This window comes from Diabrotica virgifera, chromosome 3, assembly GCF_917563875.1.
Source record: "Diabrotica virgifera virgifera chromosome 3, PGI_DIABVI_V3a".
NCBI lineage: Eukaryota > Metazoa > Arthropoda > Insecta > Coleoptera > Chrysomelidae > Diabrotica > Diabrotica virgifera.
This window is the reverse complement of record NC_065445.1, coordinates 17,500,817-17,526,060: the sequence shown is the minus strand read 5'-3', so window position 1 is coordinate 17,526,060 and position 25,244 is coordinate 17,500,817. Positions and strand designations below refer to the sequence as shown.

General features: G+C 33.2%; 1 protein-coding gene across 6 annotated transcripts in view; it reads right to left on the bottom strand.

Moving 5' to 3' along the window:
* Positions 1–202: 202 nt before the first annotated feature.
* The window catches only part of LOC114328850 (uncharacterized), a 231,239-nt gene continuing 206,197 nt past the window's right edge, over positions 203–25,244 (bottom strand). For 5 of the 6 annotated variants that reach the window (XM_028277827.2, XM_028277811.2, XM_028277843.2 and 2 more), the window contains exons 7-12: positions 20,141–20,448; positions 15,473–15,833; positions 14,284–14,597; positions 11,602–11,795; positions 9,327–9,697; positions 203–2,968 (exon numbers count right to left, since the gene is read on the bottom strand). In XM_028277827.2, the coding sequence (XP_028133628.2) occupies positions 2,543–2,968; positions 9,327–9,697; positions 11,602–11,795; positions 14,284–14,597; positions 15,473–15,833; positions 20,141–20,448 (1,974 nt within the window). In that variant the 3' untranslated portion in view covers positions 203–2,542. The remainder of the gene's footprint in view (positions 2,969–9,326; positions 9,698–11,601; positions 11,796–14,283; positions 14,598–15,472; positions 15,834–20,140; positions 20,449–25,244) is intronic. The other variant, XM_028277849.2, reaches the window with a different exon arrangement.

The window sequence follows — 25,244 nt, the reverse complement described above, 5'->3', positions numbered from 1 at the left end:
GGTGAAGTGCGTATGTAGCAGTGTCTGTTTTTCTATTGTTGAAAGCCCTTTTGTTTTCTGCTATCCGTTTGTGTCAAAGGTTCTGCCAGTTTGACCGATGTAAGTTTTCGGACAGTCGCCACAAGTTAGTTTGTAAACACCACTCTGTAGGTGTTTTCTCTTTCGGCTCTTATTGTTCTTAAAATATTTGCTTAAGTTGTTGTTAGTTTTGAAAAGTTGGTGTTATTCCTTTCTTTTTTATGTATCTGGCTATTTTTGTTGTTATCTTGCCAGTATAATATGTGATAGAGCAGAAGGTACTGGGTTCTTTCTGTGGTGGTGGATAAACTAATTTCAGGGCTTTCTTATGGAGTTTTTGGTTTAAAATTTTGTTAATTGTTTGTTCGTTATAGCCATTGTTTACTGCTATTTGTTTAATGTTTAGTTCTATCTCGAAGTTATTTTTTGTCATGGGAATTTCTGTCAGTCTATGTATCATGCTAAGGTAGGCTGCTAATTTGTGTTGTGTAGGATGGGATGATGGATTGTGTATATTTGTATGAGAATGGGTAGGTTTATGATATATGGAGAACTCATGTTTGTTGTGTAGTCTGGTAATTGTTACATCTAAAAAGTTTATGGACTTATTCTGTTCTGTTTCTATTGTAAACTCAATATTACTCAATATAAGTCCATAAACTTTCTAGATGTAACAATTACCAGACTACACAACAAACATGAGTTGTCCGTATATCATAAACCTACCCATACTGATACAACTATACACAATTCCTCATCCCATCCTACACAACACAAATTAGCAGCCTACCATAGCATGATACATAGACTGACAGAAATTCCCATGTCAAAAAATAACTTCGAAATAGAACTGAACATCATTAAACAAATAGCAGTAAACAATGGATATAACGAACAAACAATTAAAACAATTTTAAACCAAAAACTCCATAAGAAAGCCCTGAAATTAGTCTATCCACCACCACAGAAAGAACCCAGTACCTTCTGCTCTATCACATATACTGGAAAGATAACAACAAAAATAGCCAGATACATAAAAAAGAAAGGAATAACCAGCTTTCAGAACTAACAACAAATTAAGCAAATATATTAAGAACAATAAGAGCCGAAAGAGAAAACAACTACAGAGTGGTGTTTACAAACTAACTTGTGGCGACTGTAAGAAAACTTACATCGGTAAAACTTGCAGAACCTTTGACAAACGGATAGCAGAACACAAAAGGGCTTTCAACAATAGAAAAACAGACACTTCTACATACGCACTTCATCTTCTAGATCATAATCATTCTTTTAATGAACAGTTTAAAATTCTGCATATTCCAAATAAAGGCCTTAAGCTCTCTTTGTTAGAATCTATGGAAATTAATAAATTGAAAAATAAAGACATAATTCTGAATGATCAACTCGAGATAAACAGCTCCCCACTCCTCAACCTCTTCAGTTAAAGACTTTAAAAAGGCAAACACATAGTAAACTAAATCACTTGAGAAAGGCACTCTGCCGAAATAGCTGTAGTCACATAGTTGTAATAAATTTTGTGGAAGTATAGAAAACAAATGTTTTTAGTGTTTTATTGTTAGATAAAATGAACTTCCATCAAGTAACGGTCGAATCCATCAATTATTTTTTTAAAAATTGGATACAGGGTTAAACCTCTGATCTAGGGTGAAAACCCTTTTAAATATTAAAATTTCACACATGGACACTACATTGTAGTGTTTTAATCACATCAGATGTGAAATTTTAATATTTAAAAAGGTTTTTACCCTAGCTCAAAGGCTTAGCCCTGCATCACATTTATAAAAAAAATTTAATGTTATATTTCAACAATTGAATGGTGGGCTACAAAAATGTTGTAAGCGACATATTGGGTCAAAGTGAGGTTTTAATGCAATATTATTGTATATCCAAAGACCAATACGAGCATCTTTCAATCTGGCTAAAAACATTTTGCCTTCCCCGAGTTTTTCGTACCGCAATGTTGGTATCCGTATGTTCATAAATAGCTTGTCAATATGTTTTTTTCATCTCCTGTGTAATCTCAATTCTGTCGCTTACAACATTGTTGTAGCCCACCATTCAATTACTCTTCTATGAGTCATTTACGACCTGTAACAAGAAGCTCTGACGATGGCATGTGCTATGCTGAAAGTACTTGGCTGAATTTAATAAATAATTTTACAACCTATCAATTTTTTTGAGAACATACACTTGATTGCCAATATGACCTACATTTAGAAGTGTGTACAAGTCATACAGTCTTTTTTAATTTTTCAATAAAGAACAAAGTTGAAATGTATTTTAAATATTGCAAGGAATCAATAAAATAGTCGAGTTGTCTAAAAACTGGCAACCATATTAAAATTTGAATAAAAATCAACAGTTCCATGACAATTATCAAAAATGAACATCGATTATCATGGCTAATATAATAATTTTTATACTCGGTAATAAAGTACTTCCAAATTTCTACCAACTCACCAAATATCTAATAGGCACTTTGAACAATTGTCATTGAATGCAATCATGACTTGCCACTGCTATTCTTGGGTGTGATGAGTAACACGGGACTCGCAGGCCTCGACGTCCTCTTGGTCACTGTCTGCGGTATAACAGTCAACGATTTCGGGATTCTAGGAATATAAGATTTCTCGTTTAACTTAGATTCTAACTTTTCCACCTGTTTGTCAAGTTTGTCTAGAATATTCTCACCTTCTGGAACTAGCTCGGGAGGTTCCAGTTTGGGCGGAGCGCTGACAGTCGCTGTTTTGGATATAACTAGTCCCTTTCTAGGGGTAATTGACTTGAGAACGGAATTGTGGGTGACGAAGATTGATTTGGGTTGGGCTTCTTGAAGACGTTGCTGCTTCATCTCGAAACTTCGTTTGATGGCGCACATCTTCTTGTAGTCTTCGAGGGTTATGTGGTATGGTTTACCACACGAGATTACCTGTAAAAATTAACAATTAGTCGTGGTAAAAGTTAACAATTACCAGTCAAAGGTAAAAATTGTTAACTAGGGATGGCAGCAATTTTGAAGCCAATATGGAGTTACGGGATCCAACTTTGGGGTACTGCATCAAACTCCAATATCGAAATCTTGGAGAGGTTCCAGTCGAATGTTCTTCGAATAATCACAAATGCCCCATGGTATGTTGCAAATAATATTATTAGACGCGATCTAGAAATTGCAACAGTAAAAAAAGAAATTACTAACTTCGCACAGAAATACGAAGACAGACTGACACAACATCCAAATGTACTAGCCAGAAACCTGATGAGACAAGCAGTCAGACGAAGACTTAGACGAAATACACCTAGTGATTTACCATCGCGATTTTAGTTATATCTGCCGTAATTCCCAGAGACAAACAATTTTATATCTATGTAAAATATTTGTAAAGAAAATGATTAATGAATCATTTTCTCCAAGTCACCTACACTAGTGGTCAGAACATTTACTCATTGTAACTTGTTTTAGATTGTAAATAAATTGGGAGGTTAAATAAAAAAAACTAGGGGTGGCAAAAAATATATACATCGATTATATTGTATAGTTCGTCCGCTATAACCTTTCCCATGCGTCACGATTCATTTTCAAACAAATTAAGTCAAAACATAAAGTGAAACGAACGTGGATGTGTATATACATTTTGTATGCTGTATACTATATACTACACACATCGGAGTACGTTTCACTTTATGTTTTGACTTAATTTGATTGAAAATGAATTGTACCGCATGGGAAAAGTTATATCGGACGAACAATATCATAGGATACATTGAATGCAACAACAATTAGGTGACATTTTATAAGGTTGGCCATGAAAATATTAAAAGAAAAAAATACATACAATTGAGTCCATAGATCTTTACCCGTGCGTCATTAATACCTGGCGAGATAAAACACATAATTTTTATCTAGTATCATTGTCTTCCACGCATGGAACTAAAGACAAACCAGCTACCGCCTGTTATATTATACTGCTATTTTTATGAACGCTCTAGACCAGAGGTTCCCAACCAGTGTGCCGTGAAGTCCCTGCAGGTGTGCCGCGAAATTTGATTATACTCACTATTATTATAGAGATTATTTACTCAAGTGTGCCGTGGCTTAACCAGTTTTTAAGTTAGTGCTAAAACTTGCTAAAAATTCTGACATTAGACTGTGTTTATAGAATTTTGTCGATTGGTACAGGAACAAATTCAAAACAGACATAATTTCCACTATTACTCAACTTCTAATCCTCACCACATTCTTACCCACAGTCAAACAAGATTATCATTGAATGTCTTTCGCTGAAATTCTTTGAAATTATGTTATTGAACCCTAATTTTTGGAGGATCGCGTAAATGGAGTTATTGGAAGAAGTATCGCTGAAACATACGTCAGAGAGGTAGCCTCCAAGATCTCCAGACTTAAACAAGCTAGATTTTTTCTGGGGCTATCTTCTTCTTCTTTAAGTACCGTGCCCAAATTTTTAGGCGTGGGTAGCTTCCATAACAATTTGCTGATATCGTTCTCGATATTGTGCGGCATGTAACAATTGATCTGCTGATAAGCCAGTCCATTGACGCAGGTTTCGGAGCCATAAATATTTCTTCAGACCAATTCCTCTTTTTCCGTCGATCTTTCCATTGAGTATTAACTGCAGCATCCTGTATCTGCTACCTCTCATTATATGCCCCAGATATTCAAGTCTTCTCTTTTTATCATCTTCATTAAGTCACCTTTGCCTTGACCAACTCGCTATATAAAAGATAAAATGTATAAGACACCAGCTTCACTGAAACAGGATACGAAGGAGATAATTTAAATGGATGAGATTAGACAGAAATGAATTAACTACTGTTTCTCTTTTAGTGTCCCGCCCAATTTCATTTTAACGACGCGAATTTTTCAACGTCACGATACATTGAATCTCAAATAACGATATATGTGCCGACATGTCGAAAGTTGAATAGGGTGATTGATTAGTGGGGTAAACAATAGATCCGCTATAGTAATAGATAGCAATAAAAGTTAATAACAAAAATTGTAGCCACCTTTGAGCTTCACGTAACAAAATTAGTTAGAATGTTATGTTACAGGGTGTTCGATAACACAGTGGCAGACCAAACTTATGTTTTTTTTAAATGGAACACCCTATATTTTATTTTAAATTCGAAATTCTGTTAACTTTTCCATCACAAAAATATAAAAGCTCGTTATATTTTACAGGGTATTTACAAAGTTATAACCAATTTTATATGAAAATCGTAACAAATTCAACTCCCTGTACAAATAAAAATAAGCAAAACAGCAATGGTTTATTAATGCCATATTTTTTTACGTATTGTCGAAATTTTCAAGAATGATTGATATTGCTAATTTTCTTTATATCAAATACAGGGTGAGTCAAAACGCAAGTACATTATTTTCTCAGTAATTTTAAATGGAACACCCTGTATTTTATATCACTATTGAAAATACCATTACCGTACTTTAATTTTTAGATAACATTCCCTATGTCTAAAGGGTACCCCCGTTAAGATAGGCAAAATGCCCTCACTCTTAGAATTCAATCTTTTTATTTTTTTTTACGTTCTTTGCAATTAAAAAATGAGATAACGCGGATTTTTAGCTCGCCACCCCCCTTACCCCTCCCCCCACAGCCAAAAACGTAGATTTTTAGATTTAATTTTTTTTAGTTGGGTTGCAACTAATTTAAAAATTTCAAAAAATTTACACGTGTAGCCGAGGCTTTTGCAAAACATGCCTATTTTTTATGGACCCTTAGGTCGAGTGTACATAACCTCAATTTTTTTTTTAACTTTTTTAAATCCTATAACTTTTTTTTGGAGGGGGCTGCAGGTCCAATTTTTTTTGCATTTTGTGTATTTTATCAAAAGCTATCTCTCTGATTTTTTTCAGATTTTTCCGTCAGGTGCGCCATCTTGAAAAATTCGGAAAACTGTTTTTTTAGGGGGTTTTGGGGATTTTCTCCATTTTATAGACTGCAACATAGATCAACTCAAGGTTTTGTTAATAGATTATGTATAATTTGAAATAACTGAGTATATTACGATATTCAAAAATTGGGCGAAACACTGTTAAACCCCCCAAAAACCATGTTTGTTTAAAATTTTGTAAGGATTTTTGCGGGTCCAATTATATTTTTTGAGGTCGATACAGCCTGAATATTTTTTTTATTTTTTACGTTCTATATGATTTTAAAAAATTAGGACTCACCGCAATTTTAGCCCACTTCCCCTATTCCCCCTCCCCCACAGCCAAAAATGTTAATTTTTCGATTTTATTTTTTTTAAGTTGGTTTGCAATTAGATTATAACTGTTGTTCTGAAGCTATTTCTTTGTGGCATTTTTGTAATTAACTATTCTAAATGGGAAATAAGCCACAATTTAACTAAAAAATGATTTTATTTTCCATCTGTAATGCGATAGAGAGAATTCGATAATCTGTGACGCACTGAAAAAATGGTTTGGGACGATCTATATAAATAAGTTACATTAAATTAAATTATTAGAAGATTTTTTTACCAAACAACATTTTTGTTTAATTTATTAATATTTTGTGTTTTGTCAACGACGTCCGTAGTTGACGTAGAAACGTTAATAAAATCAAGTTAAATTGTAGCTTATGTCGCATTTAGAATAGTTAGTACCTAATTATTAAATTATAAATTACAAAAAATTCACATGCAGAGCTGAGGCTTTTACAGAACGTCTATTTTTAAGGACCCTAAGGTCGAGTGTACATATTATAACCTTATTATTTTTTTTTAATAGGTACGTATAACTTTTTTTGGCGATGGCTGCTAATTTTTTTGTCTCTTGTGTATTTTACAAACCATCTACGTTTGGCTCCTAATGCAAATAGTCCACGCTGTATGCTTACTTAAACTTACTCAAAAAGAGGTCCTTATAACAAATCCACAAGGTGCCAGTGCCAGGCAGTACCGCGGTCGGAAAATTGTTAAAACATTTTTTTAAACGAATTCAAAAAATCAATTTTTTCACTTCGGACAAATTTGTTTTAGATTCTCTAGATCAAGCTGAGTAAACAAGGTATCTTTGACTGTTGTCGAGTTACATGCAATTTCAAATTTGAAAAACGCGAAAATGGCCATTTTCAAGGCTTAATAACTCGGTTAAAAATTATTATTATGAAAGTCATAAAGTGACCAACTCAAAGTTTAAAGCCCCCTGCAATAGCCTAAAGAAATTTTTGTCATTATTTTATCACTAACTATTATTTTTAATAATTAAAAATGAGCGCTAAGCATGTATTGAAGCGGCCGTCCGCGAGAGAGAGAGAGAGATGTACAATATTCATTGGACGTTTTAAAAAAAATTTCGATTGGAAGTCAAAAATACGTTTTAAAAAAAATAAAAAAGGAATTTTGAGGTTATATGTATTGTCACTCGACCTACACGGGTCTATAAAAAATAGATATGTTTTGTAGACGCCTCATAAAAATTTTAAATTAATTGCAACTTTAAACAAAAAAAAAAAAAAAAAAATAGAAAAATTGACGTTTTTTGGGGGTAGGGGGGGGGGGTGGTGTGCTAAAAATGCGATTAGTCTTATTTTTTATTCACATATAACGTAAAAAAATGAAAAAAAAATATTCAGGCTGTATCGATCTCAAAAAATAATATCATTAAGCCCGCAAAAACCCTTACATAATTTAAAAAAACATGGTTTTTGGTCAAACTAAATTTTAAATTATTTAGCTATTAATAAAACATAAATGACATTTTATAGTGAATTTAATTATTATAATAATATGTGTAATAAATGTATAAAAATACAATTTGAGTATATTTTGAAAGCAATAATACATATTATACTATATTAATAATGAATCAGTCGAAACAATTATATTTAAATTTGGTAAATTATCTATAACTCCACTCGACCAGCGAACAGGGCACACAACTCAAAACACAAGTACGCAAATACGGTTGCGTGAAGCGTGGCGCAAAGCCGTGGAATTTACGAGACTCGCTAGGTCTGTAGATCCAAGTAAAGTTCATCAGTAAAAAGTATCTTTATCATGTATGTATTATTTATTTTACAATATTGGAAAATTGTTATTTAAAATGTGGTTTGGAATAAAAAAGTATGTTCTGATATATGAAATTACATCCTTCTAATGGAAAAAAATATTTGACGAATTTTCTCAAATTGTGGATACCAACACCATTTTCATTTATAACTCTGGTATTTTTAATTTGACGAAGAAAAGTTATTCTTCATAAAAATCTCTTCTTGGTGTAAGATTTATGTTGCAACCATCATGAATCAAATTTTATTAATTTTATACGAGGTATGTAAAAAAATATGAATTTCGAGTAAAGTATCTTTATAGTTCACAACATTTAAATTAGAATGATGTACTTGCACATTAAAACATAATTTTTAATTCTAAACAGTTTTTCGTAATAGCAATTTTCTATATTATGAATTTAAATAGGTATATAAACAAAGTTTTCGTTATGATAGTGCTCGCATTTTCAGCTTGTTATTTCTTTATTTGCTACATTGTTACATTGATTACCGGAATGATAATCAGTAATCGTCAATTGTCAATTCAGTCATGGCTTACTTAAAATTTAGATAAATTTAGACACCTAAAATAATTTGGTCTGAAAAATGAAAATATCTCAAAAACTAATACATTTGGATATAGGGAATGTTATATAAAAATTAAAGTACGGTAATGTTATTTTTCAATATTGATATAAAATACAGGGTGTTCCATTTAACATTACTGAGAAAATAATGTACTTGCGTTTTGACTCACCCTGTATTTGATATACAGAAAATTAGCAATGTCAATAATTCTTGAAAATTGTGACAATAAATAAAAAAATATTGCATTAATAAACCATTGCTGCTGTGCTTATTTTTATTTATACAGGGAGGTGAACTTGTTACGATTTTCATACAAAATTGGTTATAACTTTGTAAACACCTTGTATAACATAACAAACCTTTATATTTTTGTGATGGAGAAGTTAACAGGATTTCGAATATAAAATAAAATATAGGGTGTTCCATTTAAAAAAAAAAACATAACTGCCACTGTGTTATCGAACAACCTGTAACATTCTAACTAATTTTGTAATGTAAAGCTCAAAGTTGGCTACAATTTTTATTGAGCTTTACCCCAATAATTAATCACCCTGTAGATACATCGTTGCCATCCCTATTGTTGACATTTTGTTGGATACACTTTTCCTGGATTTTCTGTTGGATACACTTAAAAAAAAATAAATTAACATCAAACAGTCTACTAACCTGTACCAAACCAGTCTTTCTTCCTTGCTTCTTGGTAGGATCAATCGGTATCAAATTGGGTCTCCAATTCTTCGTGATCGGGAACTTAATTTTCTGAGGTTGAGGAACTTTGACCAAAGGTGCTACCGGCCTAGAAGTTCCGGGATGCAAGGAAATCAAGCCCGGCGGCGCTGCCATCTTTGCTCTGTTGATCGGTTGTAGTGTAGCAGTAGAGGGAAGTAAAGGCGGACTGTTGAGCTGAGATATAGTTAAAGGCGTACTCTTCGCATGGTTGATTGGTATGGTGGTTACTGACATACCGGTAGTGCCCACTGGTTTGGGAGTGTTCGGGTTCTGGATGGAGGAGATGGTGAAAACTGAGCTGTTCAACGCTAAAACAAAAATACAAAACATGTGTATCTCGATAATAATCTTATTAACAGTTTCAAAATGTCTTATTAACTGTTTTCATATTTGAAACTGCATTTACACTTTATTAGCCCGATCAAAGAACAATCTGGCCCCAAAAAAATAAAGGAAGGATGAAAATTTGGGAATAGGTAGTTGAAATTGACTATTATTATCAAGAAAAAGTTTACAATTCTACATCCCTTCTCGAAGGTGAAAATATACATTCAAAATAAGTCCGAAATTGGATAAAATGACTAATTCTAAGCAACTTTTCTTCTATAGAGTTTTTTCCCTAAGTCAATACTTTTAACAGAAAAAAACATGTTTTTGGACGGTTTTTCGGAGATAAAGTATTTGAGCGAAAAAAATATTCCTAGCAAAAATATAGCTTATAAAAAACTAAAAAGAAAATGGTGAATGCTTGAGATCTGTAGACCCAGTAGAAGCAGAGTTATAGCTAATGAAAAGTAGATTCTTCTTCATCAAATTCGAAATCGAATATTTCAATGTGAAATAACTCAAAAACGGAGCACTTTTCGGGGAAAATTCATTTCAACTTTTTTGAAGTGTTTGGTCCCTTTTATTTTTTGGTTAAAAAATCGCGAAAATCACCCCCTAATTAGCATCACAAATAAATTTTATCATTACCATTTCACCAGTTACTTTGCTTATGTATTATTTTATATGATCTGTAAGTTTCATCGGTTTAAAGTGCTTATTTTTGAAAAATCTGTAGTTAAAATGGGTTGAACGAGTAACTAATCACGAGTTTAGGCAAATTTTGAACAGCCATAGCATAACCAATTTTTGTCTAACAAGAAAACAAAAAAGCAAAAATATTCAGAAAAGCAAAACGTACATTTTATTACTCTTTAAGATTTTTGGTATTACTAATAATTTTTAAGTTAATTCCATGAACAATTCCATTTCTTTTTCAAAATTAAAAAATGTTTTATTTTAAACCCAATTTTTTTCAAAAATGAGCACTTTGAACCAGTGAAATTTATAGATAATTTATAAACAATACATAAGTAAAGTAACTTGTGAAGCGGTAGCGATTAATTTTATTTGGGAAGCTAATTAGGAGGTGATTTTCGCGATTTTTGTACCAAAAAATAAAAAGGACCAACAATATTTGGAGCGTAACCCACTTATTTTTAACGTTAGAAGTTTTTTAAAATAACAAAAATAAACCTTTTTTTAAACACTTTAAAAAGTTGTAATGAATTTTCCCCGAAAAGTGATCTGTTTTTTGGTTATTTCACATTGAAATTTTCGATTTGGAATTTGACGAAGAAGAACCTACTTTTCATTAGCTACAACTCTGCTTCTACTGGGTCTTCAGACCTCACGTGTACACCACTTTTTCAATTTTTTATAAGCTATATTTTTACTAAGAATATTTTTTCGCTAGAATACATTTTGAGTTATCTGCGAAAAACCATCCAAAAACATGTTTTTTTTTTGTTAAAAATAAACATATTCACTCGCAAATAACTCTAATTATATACAATTGAAAAAATGCTTATTTTCGGTGTAATTTGCAGTAACTTTTTTTGTTCATGAATATTTTTTAATTTAGAAAACCTCATTTTAAAGAGAAAGTATTTTCAAGAAAGCCCTCTGTTGAACGTGTACATATACAATGGATAGTTTTTGAACAATATTGAAATGAACGAAAAAAAAATCGCAATTTACTTAATTAAATGTTAATAAAAAACCATAACGCAGTAAAAATTTCGATACCCACAAGATGGCACGCTTTTTGTATTGACTTCCACAGATATTTTAAAAAATAGGATATAAATATTCACTCTCTCTCTCTTAACACCAAATAAACATTATTTTGATTGCACCACCTATTCTCTACTGTTTGTTTGCTTACCTGGGTGCGTAACTCCGCTGGATATAATACTACTGCTTTTGCCGGACATTTTATTAAAAGGAAGCATACTTAAAGGTTGAATGTTGCCAGCACTGGTAGGTATGTTGTCGTACGCCCTTAATCTATTATGCACAGATTCACTATAATTGATTGAATGGTGACTAGCTTTAGGTGATAATACCAAATCACCATTTCTGTAAAGAAATAAAAGATAGTAAGTAAATAAAATTTAAATAATCGTTGGACTGAAAAGTTCGTAGGCAAACATAAAAAAATTCTTTCCAGTGAGCATTCTCTTCAGATCAGCGAATAGATGGTAATCGCTGGGAGCCATATCTGGTGAATAAAGTAGCTGTGGAAGCAATTCGAAGCAAAATAACGCAATGTAATGGTTTTTGCCTTTTCAAGATAGTCGATGAATATTGTTTCATGCGCATCCCAAAATATTGATGCCATAACCTACTATTTTTTATCCAAATAGACAAGGCGAAAACGGCGGGTTCGAAGGGAAAAATATTCCCATGAGATTTTTTTGCATAATCACATTCGTGAGACATCCCAGAATAAGGTTCAAGAATTCGCCCACGTGAAAAGTGGGCCAATTGTTTTTTAACAATTTTTTTTTAATCAAATTGCAAGAATCAATATTTTTGGCCCGAACAATTTTTTCTTTAATTTTTTGGACCATTCTGGACAAAAAATATCTCTTATAATTTTTCTCTAAAGTTGATCGTTTTCGACTTATAAGCAATTTAAAATTGAAAAAAACGAAAAATGGCGATTTTCAAGGCTTAATTTAATAACTCGGTTAAAAGTTATTATTATGAAAGTCAATATATGACTAAATTAAAGTTTAAAGCCCCGCCTACAAGATCCTGAAGAAATTTTTGTGATTATTTTATTACTAAGCTGTTATTTTTAAGTAATAATAATAAGCGCCATGCACGTGTGCGGGGCTGTAAATGCTGAGTGCGAGAGAGAAGCTATTCCAGCAGTCCAATTGTGCATCTTACTCGCACTCACATTTACAGCAGCGTCAATACGATCTAACCACTCATTGTTATTAATTAAAAATAACAGCTTAGTAGTAAATAATGACACAGATTTCTTCAGGATCATGTAACGGCGACTTTAAACTTTGACTTAGTCACTTTCTGACTTTCAAAATAATAATTTTTGACCGAGTTATTAAGTCTTAAAAATGGCCATTTTCGCGTTTTTCAAATTTTAAATTGCTTAAAGTCGAAAACGATCAGTTTTAGAGAAAAATTATAAGAGATCTTTTTTGTCCAGAATGGTCCAAAAAATTAAAGAAAAAAATTGTTCGGCCCAAAAATATTGATTCTTGCAATTTGATTAAAAAAAATTGTTAAAAAAAATTGGCCCACTTTTCACGTGGGCGACTTCTTGAACCTTATTCTGGGATGTCTCACGAATGTGATTATGCAAAAATATCTCATGGGAATATTTTTGCCAACGAACCCGCCATTTCCGCCGTGTCTAAAAAAGCAATGCTTGATTAAGACGCGAAACTCATTTTTATCCATTTTTTTAGACTAACACAAGTTGCTTCACTCAATGATCTCAGAAACTAATAGTTCGACAGCTGTCAAGTTTATACACGCATATTTTGAAGTTTAGAGCTGGCTAAAAATAATAAATATGGATTTAATACCAGTAGTGCCATCTATGTGTCCGCATACGAACTTTTCATTCAACTTATATCTATTTGTTTTGTGTAACTTTACTATAACAGTATATAACACTGAAATCTCTGAAACTATAGGCCAGTAAAGAAAACAAAAAAGCTGAAAAAACGTTCTAAAGGCATTCTAAGGTTCTCAGGTTCTAAAAGTCATGTGAGGATAGCCGATGACATGAGCTATCCCTTATACCGGGTGTTGAATCGTAAAACGGGCCATAGGAAACTCAATGTAAAATCCTAAACTGTTGAATTCCTGCTTCCCTAATTATTTTACATCAAAAGTCATGAGAGAATATTTGTAGAGAATTGAAATCTGTATTAAAATCAAAAGTTAAAATTGTTCTAGGATTTAAATGCATTCCAAAATTTTGAAAAATATGATACATTTGCCGCATTAGGTATGTGTGTAAAAGTTAGGCCACACATTACTATTTAACTGACAGTACTCAAACCATTGACTGAATAAAAAATCTTTAATTATTAATATTTTCTCCGCAACTGAGGGTATCTTTTCAACTGTATTGTTTTTAAACAATAAATGATAAAATAAATATATTGACAGTTCAAAAATTGCATTGTGTGTGGCCTAATTTTGGGCTGAAAAACTGAAAAATGCATTACATTTTTACAAAATGTATTACATTTTTACAAAATTTTGGAATATGTTAATTCGTAGAACAATTTTAACAGTTGTTTTCAATACAGATTTCAATCCTCTACCCCTCTACAAATAGTTTCTAATGTCTTTTGATGTAAAATAATTAGGGAAGCAGGAATTCAACAGTTTAGGATTTTACATTGAATTTCCTATGGACCGTTTTCGAATTCACCACCCGGTATACCTTTTTAGAACATTCAAAAACTTGTATATGTGAAATCGATGATTTTTTCAGAGATAGAATGGGGAAAATGCAGAAAGCTTTGTAATATATGCAGATACTCTACATCTAAACATGCATTTTTGAAAAATAATTTACCTAAAGTACTTCTCTAAAAGAATGAGATGCCTCAAAAAGCTGCTTTGGTTGCCATACGGTTTCTGCAATTCCTGCCATAGTCTTTTCGTTTCCTCATCATACTGAATGACGGAACAGCACTTCTCCCAACCTTCTGGAGTTTTATCCTTGACATTATTAAATTCTATGTTGCCCGTTAAAGGAAGGTCGTCTTCTCCCGGAAACAGCTGTCGGACTGAGACAGAGGAATTGAAACCAAGTTTGCTAGTGCTCGCTTCGCCGCCTTTGGGTTTTTCCGCCTTTACGATTTTTACTATTTCTACTCCTTCTCTATGCTGCAAGTTGAAAAATGGCGTTAATATGGGGTCCACCGTTAATTTCAATTCAGATAGAACTTAAGTACTTAATAACAAGCTAAATGCATGTGTTGACCAAGTGTCAACTTGCATCAATGATTATAACAGCTCGAAAGAGCATCAGTCAAGGTGTGCCTCATGGTTGGGCATTGGTGATCGCCAATGTTCGTAAAGGATGAGGCACATGAAGAAGGAGAAGATCGACCATAATATTTTTACTGTTATGGATATAAATAGAATATTAAAAACGAAAAAGAATGTGTGTGTACTTTGTACGCACGTAAGAAGTTATACTTCTATTATAATATAATCTAACTTCATATTATAAGTTCAACGAAATCAATATACCTATTTACTTTAAACCGTTTTTTTGTATTGTATTTAAATATTAAACTAATTTTAGAAAGAACAAAAAGAATACCAAAAATTAAAAAAAAAAGATATGACTTTGTCCGGATTTGAACTCTCGATCTTTAGGCGAATGCTCTACTGATCAGCTACCACCGTTTTTGTATTTAGCCCATCATTTCTCGGATATAATTACAATCACAGTGACAGATACATTAATTTAAAATAAACATTTTCAATAATACTTATTAGGAGGAAGACAAATCCACAGACATAAAAATTATAATAAATATATTTACTAAAAACACTAATAATATATTCTCTTCACGCACACCTTATTTGCGCTACATAACTTAAAAGATGTAGCGACTAATACCATACTGTCGGTGTGCGCATGCGCCAGAGAATGTAAAAATTCACCCTCATGCCTAAAGAAGTATAACTTCAAAAAATAAAGCAAAAACAAAGGGAAACGTATAGAATTTGAACAATATGATCGTACTTACCATATCGGTTAACTTTTTGATCATATTCGGCGACTTTCCATCTCTCTTTCCTTCCGTGTCACTTCCGATTTCCATCGCGATGGCAGGTATAAGCGTATTGTAATCGATTCCGTTGTAGTCATCGCTCGGCGATTCTGATCTCGACCGAGACTGGCTGTTCGTGTCTGTCGAAGGTACTCTTTCTTCCCTCGCGGCAGGTTCTTCTTGATCTTCTACATCCGTACGATCTACAGCGGCCGGGTTTTTGATCAGCTTTTTCTTTCTCTTCAGATTTTCTATCCTTTCTGCTCTACTGGGTACGATGATTGGTTCTTCAGCCTCGGACTCGTCCATTGGTACGATGTCATTGAAATGGAGAAGTCTGTAATTCAATTAATATTGTCAAATCAAGTTGACAGATGCTATTATCAAAGTTTACCAATGAACTGTCAAACGGATAGAATGGGCAAGAAGTGAATTTAATCCCGCCAGGATGAGATAGCGCTAGTCAGGGAAGGAGGGAAGATAATCGCAATCTTTCGTAAACAAAAAATTGATAGTGGTAGTCAGGGTTGCCAGTTTGGGGTATTTTTCCATAATTTTGGAGTAATTTGAAAGCGTCTAGAGGAATTTTTCTAAGCAGAAATGGTTGGGGAGGGACAATTATGAGATATTTTAAGGGGTCATGGTAAATTAAATTTGCGTATATACATAGAACTGTATAATAATACTCTCATATAATCGAAGACGATAGGACCTATGAATTATTTCCAGGGCCTTCTGTTAAGTAGTATAATTTTGGTTTACTGTTCTCTACATTTGACTACTAATTTATTAAAATGCGGCAAAAATTTAAATTTAAGGGATTTGAGCTTCAATTTGAGGGAATTTCAGTTTCCAAGTGGGGGATTTATAAAATCACATCTGGCAACTCTGGTGGTATGTTGTAGCAAATTTTCCCTGGCAAGCTCTGTCTCTCTCTAGGACCTCTCACTTGTATGTTGGCCGCAATCTCGCTTCACTGTTTGAATGGGATGGGGCCATTCCATCCGTGTTGACAGTTCATTGAAGTTTACGGTCTTTAGTGTTCAATAGAAAGGGTTGATAAATACAAATACCGAGGAACCTGGTGTAGCAGTTATGCTACGGACCATTTAAAATTAATTACGATTGTCGATTCATTCAATTAAATTTCATTAAAAATACCCCTCTAGAAAATTCTTTGGAGACGCCTATTTAATCGCCTAGGTGCCTATTTTCGCAGCGAAGCAAGAGGAAAGCACCGCGCATGTTTCTATCGGATCGATACGAATCGATTTCCGATAACATTGAAGAGCAGTTGGTCAGGAAACGGCTCGAAGGGCGGATGGCGCGCCGCTAGTGAGGTTATTCTCACTTTTAAGTGACGGGATTGAAACAAATTTTCGATGGAAATCAAATAATTAGAAGGAAATCAAGCGTCAGCTAATCCCATCTACAAAACTAGATAACCAAAGTTAAACATCTCTTTGGACTTCTTCGCATAACAGAAGTGGATATTCCGGCGTGCCTGCCTTGTTTCAGTAAGTACATAATACATTTATCTCTCATTCCTTCGTTGTGAAATCCAATGCATCATTGTAGTTAGATCTTTCGTTAGAGTAATTTACCACATAAATTCCATATTATAGCTCATATTATCCTTAAATATTTGCCAAGAACATTGAAGGTCAAGTTTTTTTTCTAGTGTCCAAACCTAAATTCTAATATCTTTTATACCTTATTGGTAGGCTTTTTACTTAAGTTTTTTTATCTGTGATTTATAAAAAGTTTTAACGAGTATCTATACATTTTTCTGTCACGCCCATCTAATGCGCACGTCCCTGTCATGTCTGAATTGAAGTAAACTTCAGAAATTTTGACATGACATATGAATACCTAACCTACCTAATATTTGATGTTTTTGTTTGGGCCTGTTCAGTATGTACTGCTACTGTTATTGAAATACATCATAACTAATTAAATAAACTTTATTTTAGATCCCGTCACTTAGTTATTTAGTCACACAACGTGACTCTATCACGTTAATTATGTACTAGTTAGATTGCTAGCCACTCTGTGATGGTTTATCCCTAGAGTGGGCTGTTTTTGTTGGATAATACACCATACCTGATTTTACTACAACCAGCATCTTCACCCAGGACCTTGCAGTAGGACTTACTCACCACAGCAGCCAACCAGCGTTATTGTGCCAAAAGAATTCATCTCATGGACTTGCAACCCTACTTTTAACCGGCTGTTGTGTAAAAGCTAAGTTTATTTACTTTTTCATTATTTACTTTTGAGTAAGATATATTTGCTACATTGTAAACTTTTCGTATGCATACGATCAGGAAGAGTACATATATTTTCGTGATAGATAGGGTTTTAGGTCGTTGCTTTTTTTCTTCTCTTTGATTCAGTATAAGTAGTAGTTAGTTTAAATAAATAAAATCAGGTCTTGTTTAATAATCATAAATAATTGTATCTTAAAATTTAATAGGGAATCGGGTTGTAAAATTTTGTCGCGGATTTTAAATAGGGAATACGTCTAGTAGGTTTTTTTGTATAATATATAAAGAGTCACTGACCAACTCATTTATATAGACCTTTTTGCTATTCCAACGGACTTTGATTTTGGATTTTGTGATAAATACCTTTATTTAGCGCAGTGTGTAGTGGTTCATTGCATGTTAGTGGCTTTTTGGCCCTGTTTGACCGTTACACCACCCACTACCACTGTTATTGTGTTTAGAGAGTTATATGTAACTTGTAATATATATAACTTATTTATTACTAATATATTTGTATGTATTAAGGTTGGTGTTTTATTTCAGTCTGTATTACCAGTATATAATATAGCAAGACAAGGTTAGTATTTAATATTTTGTATTTCAGGTGATCATATCTAGGTCAACCTCTCAACCTCTTGTTGAGTTGGCGCCCTTCTTCTTCTCTCTTTATCGTCCTTTTTATATCACTTTATTTCTATCTTCTTATCTAGTTGTATTAAGTTTTTGTATTAACAGGTCTTATTTTCTTTCTAATTACTATCATTTCATTATCAAATCTTTCCTTTTTATATCTCTAAAGCCAATATTCGGTGTATTGAAGCTAGCCCGAATACCCACTTGAGATTTAGTGTCTCTCTGCCCTTTTGATTATTTTATTTTCTTCCTTCTGAGCTAAGCCCCTCTTCTTTTTGTCTTAAATCTCTTCTCATTTATTTTTCCCCATATTTCGTCAGTTCTTCTTCTCTTCAAAAATCTCTATACCCAGAGTATAGAGGTTTCACTGGATTTCAGACAATAATGATCAAACAACAGAAAAAAGGACCAGGATAGAAATAGCAAGAAATGTGTTTGTAAAAATGAAAACAATTCTCTGCAACAAAGACCTTAGATTAGAACTGAGAGTAAGAGCTTTAAGATGCTACGTGTTCTCGATACTGCAATATGGACTTGAAAGCTGGACATTGAAGCAAGACACATAAATAAGCTACAGTCATTTGAAATGTGGTGTTACAGAAGGATAGCATGGACACAGAAGAAAACGAACACGGAAGTATTGCGAGAAATGGGCAAAGAATGCGAAATAATAATCAGAATGAAAATAAGAAAGTTGCAATATCTGGGACACGTAATGAGGGGACAGCGATCTGAAATGCTAAGACTGATAATACAGGAAAAGATAAGAGGAGGAAGGAGTATAGGAGGAAGAAGTGTTCAGTACTAAAATCCACACAGTTTAATCTGAGAATCGAACTTACAAAATTAGGGGTACCAAATAATCTCAATGCTCAAAACCTGCTACAAAATCTTTCTCATGAACAACTAAAGGCAGTACTTAAAAGTGTGATGTAGTTGAAACCAATAAGGTTTTTTTTTTGAAAAATTACGGGCCGGTTGTTCGAACGCTAATCAAAAATGATCATTATCAAATATTTAATTACTGTCACCAACTGTCAATGTCAACTTTGATTGGGTTGCTGAAAACATAATTATTGATTACAATTATGAAATTAGTTAATCAAATATGCTGATAATTGTTATGTTAATTGATAAACTAATCTCATAATTATAATCAATTATGTTTTCAGCAACCCAATCAAAGTTGACGTTGACAGTTGGTGACAGCAATTAAATATTTGATAGTGATCATTGTTGATTAGCGTTCGAACAACCGGCCCTAAGACTTATGCTTAATTTGTTTAGCTACATATACTTTAAAAACGAAATTAAAAACACTAGTAATAGTAAGAAAAGAGAAAGCACGAATTTTGTAAAAGTTGCATCCCCCGTAAAATGCTCCCGCAGGAAGGGGTCGAAGATTAATAATCAAGAACATTGATAGCAAACATGGTTTTGGTGAGAATGGTTTATTTGAGATCGTTTCAAAATCCACTAAAGATTACCACGAAGAAATGAACTTCAATGTTTTTGAGGATTATTCATCTCAGGTATTAGGTAGTTATTCAGTATATTTTGACCCCCTTGTAAACTTCTTTATTTACAGAATTAGAAAAAAAAAATGTAAAATACAAAAGTTATTCGATTTTTTAATTATGATTTTTTGACATATATATCGCACTAGTGACACGTATGATCTGGACAATGGAGATAAGTACCAAGTTAATAAATATACTAAAAGGATCTAGTCAATTGTACTCACCGTTTTTTGTATTCGTTAAGGAAATTAACGCTTGTCTCAGCCCGTTCATCTGGATTTTTCAGGATAATTGTCGCAAAACATTTACACAGTTTGCACAACACTACAGGTTTATCATTCAACTTAAGAGGTATTCCGTTTTCATTAAGAACTCTATTCAACTCAGTTGTCTCTGGACCCAAATATTGGACATGGTTTCTGGCCAATCTTCTTTTGCACATCGCGCAAATCATGAGATGTTCCAAGGCTGCGTAGTGTTGGTCACAGATCGGGATAGAGTGTAGTCCTGGATTGTCCAGATCGATGTTTATCTAAACAATATAAAATTAAAGGTAATTACACTTTTATAAAAAATAACTTTTTATAATACCACGTTTTTATTACTTTATAGCACACAATATAAAATTATAAACTATTTTTTTAATCCTATTGGGCAGCAGCCCCTTTAAAATAAATAAATAAATATTTTGTGTTTTAATTCCTGTCATGTAAGAATTTTGTGAAGCGGTATTTCAAGAAGCGCTCTCAAATTCAATAGAAGGTATATCTATCAATGGAGAAGTTTTGAACAACTTACGTTTTGCAGACGATACAGTAATAATAACAGATAACAACAATGATTTACAGAACGTAATGCAACGCCTTAATGAACGCTGTCATGAGTACGGACTGAAGATGAATTTAAAGAAAACTAAATGCATGATCATAACTAAATCAGCACACGTAAACATCCAATTAACTATTGAAGATACTGTGATTGAGAGTGTGGATAACTACAAATACTTAGGAACATGGATAACATCAAATGTAGACCAAACCAAAGAAATTAAGACACGTATTGAAATAGCACGTGCATCATTCATTAAACTTAAAAAGTTTCTTTGTTGTCGGGATATAAGGTTAGAACTACGCCTAAGGATGCTTCGATGTTACGTGTTCTCTACTCTTCTTTATGGCTTGGAAGCGTGGACGTTGAAACAAGTCCATTTGAATAAGTTGGCCGCCTTTGAATTTTGGTGTTACAGAAGAATCCTACGAATATCATGGATTCAAAGAATGTCGAACGTGGAAGTAACTAGAAGGATAGGAAATCAACCGGAAATAATACTAACTATCAAAAGACGAAAACTTGAGTACTTGGGACATGTGATGAGAGGGCAAAAATACTCATTATTACAACTTATTATGCAAGGCAAAATCCGAGGAAAGCGAAATGTGGGAAGACGAAGAACATCCTGGCTTAAGAACTTACGGGAATGGTTCGAAGGCAGTAGTGCAGAGATATTTAGAGCGGCAGTCAACAGGGTCCGCATTGCCATGATGATTTCCAACCTTCGATAGAAGATGGAACTTAAAGAAGAAGAAGAATTTTGTAATCGATATGATAAATCAAAGAAATAAATATGTTTATTTAAACTGCACCTTCTGACGCAAGAACTTTAGAATTTTTAATTTTAATAAAATATTTATACTCCATTAAAATGTTACATTTTTAAGCCATGCCTTGCATTTGTTAGAGGAGTCAATTTTATTTCTTTAATGTGTAGGGGGGATCAGTAGAAGCAAGCGTAAGTTCAAGTTTTTGGGGTCGCCACCCTTGTCCCCCGGCCGCCATCTTGGAAATGGGGTGCAAAGGGGTTTCGCGCTATATCTCGTAAACTACCAACTCTACGGAAAATCTAATTAAACATAAAATGTAGCAAATTAAATTTCCTACATATAATTAATTATAAAATTAAAAAGAGAAAAAGATTAAAAACACAAAGAAGGTCTAAACGATTAGTTAGACCTTCTAGACCTAGAAGTGTTAAAAAAAAACTTATATATTTATTAGCATTTAGTATTAGTATTAAGTATTAGCATTTAGTTTTTTTGTCAATTTCATTATTTGTAAATTAATTTAAGTTGCTTAGGGCCATGAATGTAGAGTATACCTGCCGGTCAATTTAATGTTTCCACCTCCTTTTTGTTTTTTTTTTTTTGCTTTTTATTGATTTCAGTATCTACCTATGTATGTTTGTGCGTGCATAAGTATTATGTATGTACGTAATCTTATTATATTTGGAATATTGTAGCAAACAGTAATTTAGTATATATCGTGGCTGAATGGATCAAGTAATCCAAAGCCAATAAAAAAAAATTTCCTACAATTTTGTTTCTATTTTTATCGTCAAGTGACCAACAAAAAAGATATAAACAAAAATATGTAAAAAATTTTTAATAAGTTTCCTTTTGGAGCTTATAACTTTTTTTCAGTTCATTTTAAAATAAAATAACATTATAGCAATTATGTAGAGGGTTTTTCAGCGAACAATTTCCACTATAAAGTTGTTTAATTCTATTTATTTATATAGGTTTTACAGCGCTCCAAACTTGATCAGATTCTGGAATGCTCATAAGGATACAATAAAAAAAAAGTTAGGCTTACTTTTCTATCTATACATATTTTTTATTTATACAATTTATTATGATTTTAACATTCCTATGCTATTATTAATCTGTTTTTGACCTTTCTCCCCACTATAAAACTTATAACCATAAGTATATATAGAAAAGGCCCAAGAAGTTGTTTGCCGGTTCAGAAGAAGAATGACGCAACCGCAAAATGCAAAATTCTTAAGAAGAGCAAAAAACGAATTTTGGATATCAAAATCATAAAGTATGATCAAAATTAGCCATTCACCACACCGTGGTAAAGATCTCAAGATACAAGCGTTTTTTGGGGTGTGCCGCTTGTCTATGAAGTAACATAACTTTTTTCCTATTGTATATTTTGACTTAAAATTTTCCCAAAAACTTCATGAATTATATTTTATTGTTGTGTTGGTTAAAATTATAAACTGAAAAATTTGTCACTTAACTTTTTTAAGTAAACATGAAACTAACGAAATATGATGACAAAATGTTTAAAAACTAACAACTCCTTTTTTAATGTGTCTAAACATTTTGGACAAATTCCATTGTTATTTACATACTTCAAAGATGACAGTAAAATTTTCAAAAGGAAATATTTACAGCGACCAAGGATACAGCGAGGTAAATTTAAAAAATCATCAAAACTGTTTTTCGGCATTTTTGTATAAAATTTGATTTTTGAACATGTTCCACCAAATCTAGATAAAAATAAACTTCATATTCGGATTCAGCGACCTCGAAAACATAAAAATAGAACAAAATTGGTCATTCACCTTAAATTTGATTTTCGCAGTCGGCATAATGATTGCTGCCGCTCGACTAATATATGTATAGATAGAAAAGTATTTTTTTTATTGTATTTCTATGAGAATTCGAGAATCTGGTCAAGATTGGAGCGCTGTAAAACATAGATAATAAATAAAATTAAACAACTTTATAGTGAAAATTATTCATTGAAAAATCCTCTACAAAATCGCTATGATGTTATTTTATTGTGAAATGAACGGAAAAAAAGTTATAACCTCCAAAAGGAAACTTCTTACAAAATTTTCTCATATTTTTGTGTATAACTTTTTCGTTGGTCACTTGACGATAAAAAGTAATCGATATAAAATTGTAGAAAATTTAATTTGCTACATTTTATGTATAATGAAATTTTCTGTAGGATTGCTAGTTTAGGAGATACAGCGCGAAAGCCCTTTGCACCACTTTTTCCAATATGTGTGCCGGGGGACAAGGGTGGCGACCCCAAAAACTTGAACTTAAGCTTCTACTGAATCCCCTACACATTAAAAAATAAAATTGACTCCTCTAAGAAATGCAACCTAAATGTAACATTTTAATGGACTATTATTTTTGACCATAGCGAAATGCTGTCAAACATACTACTTTCTAACGACATCGACCTGGCAGTCATACAGGAAACCCATGCTGCGAACGAACAACAACTCGCAAGTAGAGGCAAAATTCCAGGCTATGATCTTCTGGGAGCAACCTATCACCATGCTTATGGTACCGCCAACTACGTAAAAAACTCCGTAGAAAACGCTCACCTCATATCTTCTACCATGCAAGATAATATACATTTGACCGTTACCAAAATAGGTGAAATGGAAGTGACAAATGTTTATAAACCCCCAAGTATTACATGGCCAAGCCACGTCATAGACATAAGGCCCCATCCCGCCATCTATTTAGGTGATTTTAACAGCCATCATCAAGAATGGAAATACAGAAATAACGATGAAAACGGGGAGACACTGCTAGACTGGGCAGAGAGTAACCACCTGCATCACGTCTTCGATGCCAAAGACCGGGGCACTTTTAAATCGGCGGCATGGAAACAAGAGTACAATCCAGATTTATGTTTTGTGAGCAAAAACCAGAAAAGCTACCCCTTACCAACCAAGGGAAGAGTACTTCATGACTTCCCGCATAGCCAGCACAGGCCGATCATTATTGAGATTGGTATCCAAATCCCACTAGTCACAACCATTCCACGACCACGCTGGAACTTTAACAAAGGTAACTGGCCCGCCTTTACCAACGAACTCGATAAAATCCTACGATGGATTCCACCAACATACACAAATTATGAAAGGTTTAGAGGGACAATAATTGCTACAGGAAAGAAACACATTCCCAGGGGCCATCGTAAGCAATACATACCAGGATGGAGTGAGGAAAGCCAAAACCTCTACGAAGAATATCTTGAAACCGGTGAAAGTGACATTGCGGACGAACTTCTCCTGAGCCTTGATGTAGCAAGAAGGAAGAAATGGACAAATGAAGTCGAATCGTTAGATTTCAAAAAGTCTAGCCGTAAAGCGTGGTCGCTCCTAAGAAAACTCTGAAGTGACAAACTGGCAACACGACAAATCCACGACTTCAACGCTAATAAAATTGCATCACATATAGTTGCCACCTCCAGAGGAGCATGTGATAAAAAGTTTACCACTACTATAAAAAGGGAGCTTAAACATCTAAAAGCTGCCTGTCCATCAGATACAGAGTACTCCGCACCGTTCACTCCAGAAGAAGTCTCAAACGCCATCAAAGACATTAAACCTAACAAAGCTCCTGGTACAGATGGTATACCTCCCGAATTCCTGATCCATTGTGGGAAATTTGCAAAAACCTGGTTGTCTAAATTCTATACAGATATACTCAAAACAGGTAACCTACCAAACAT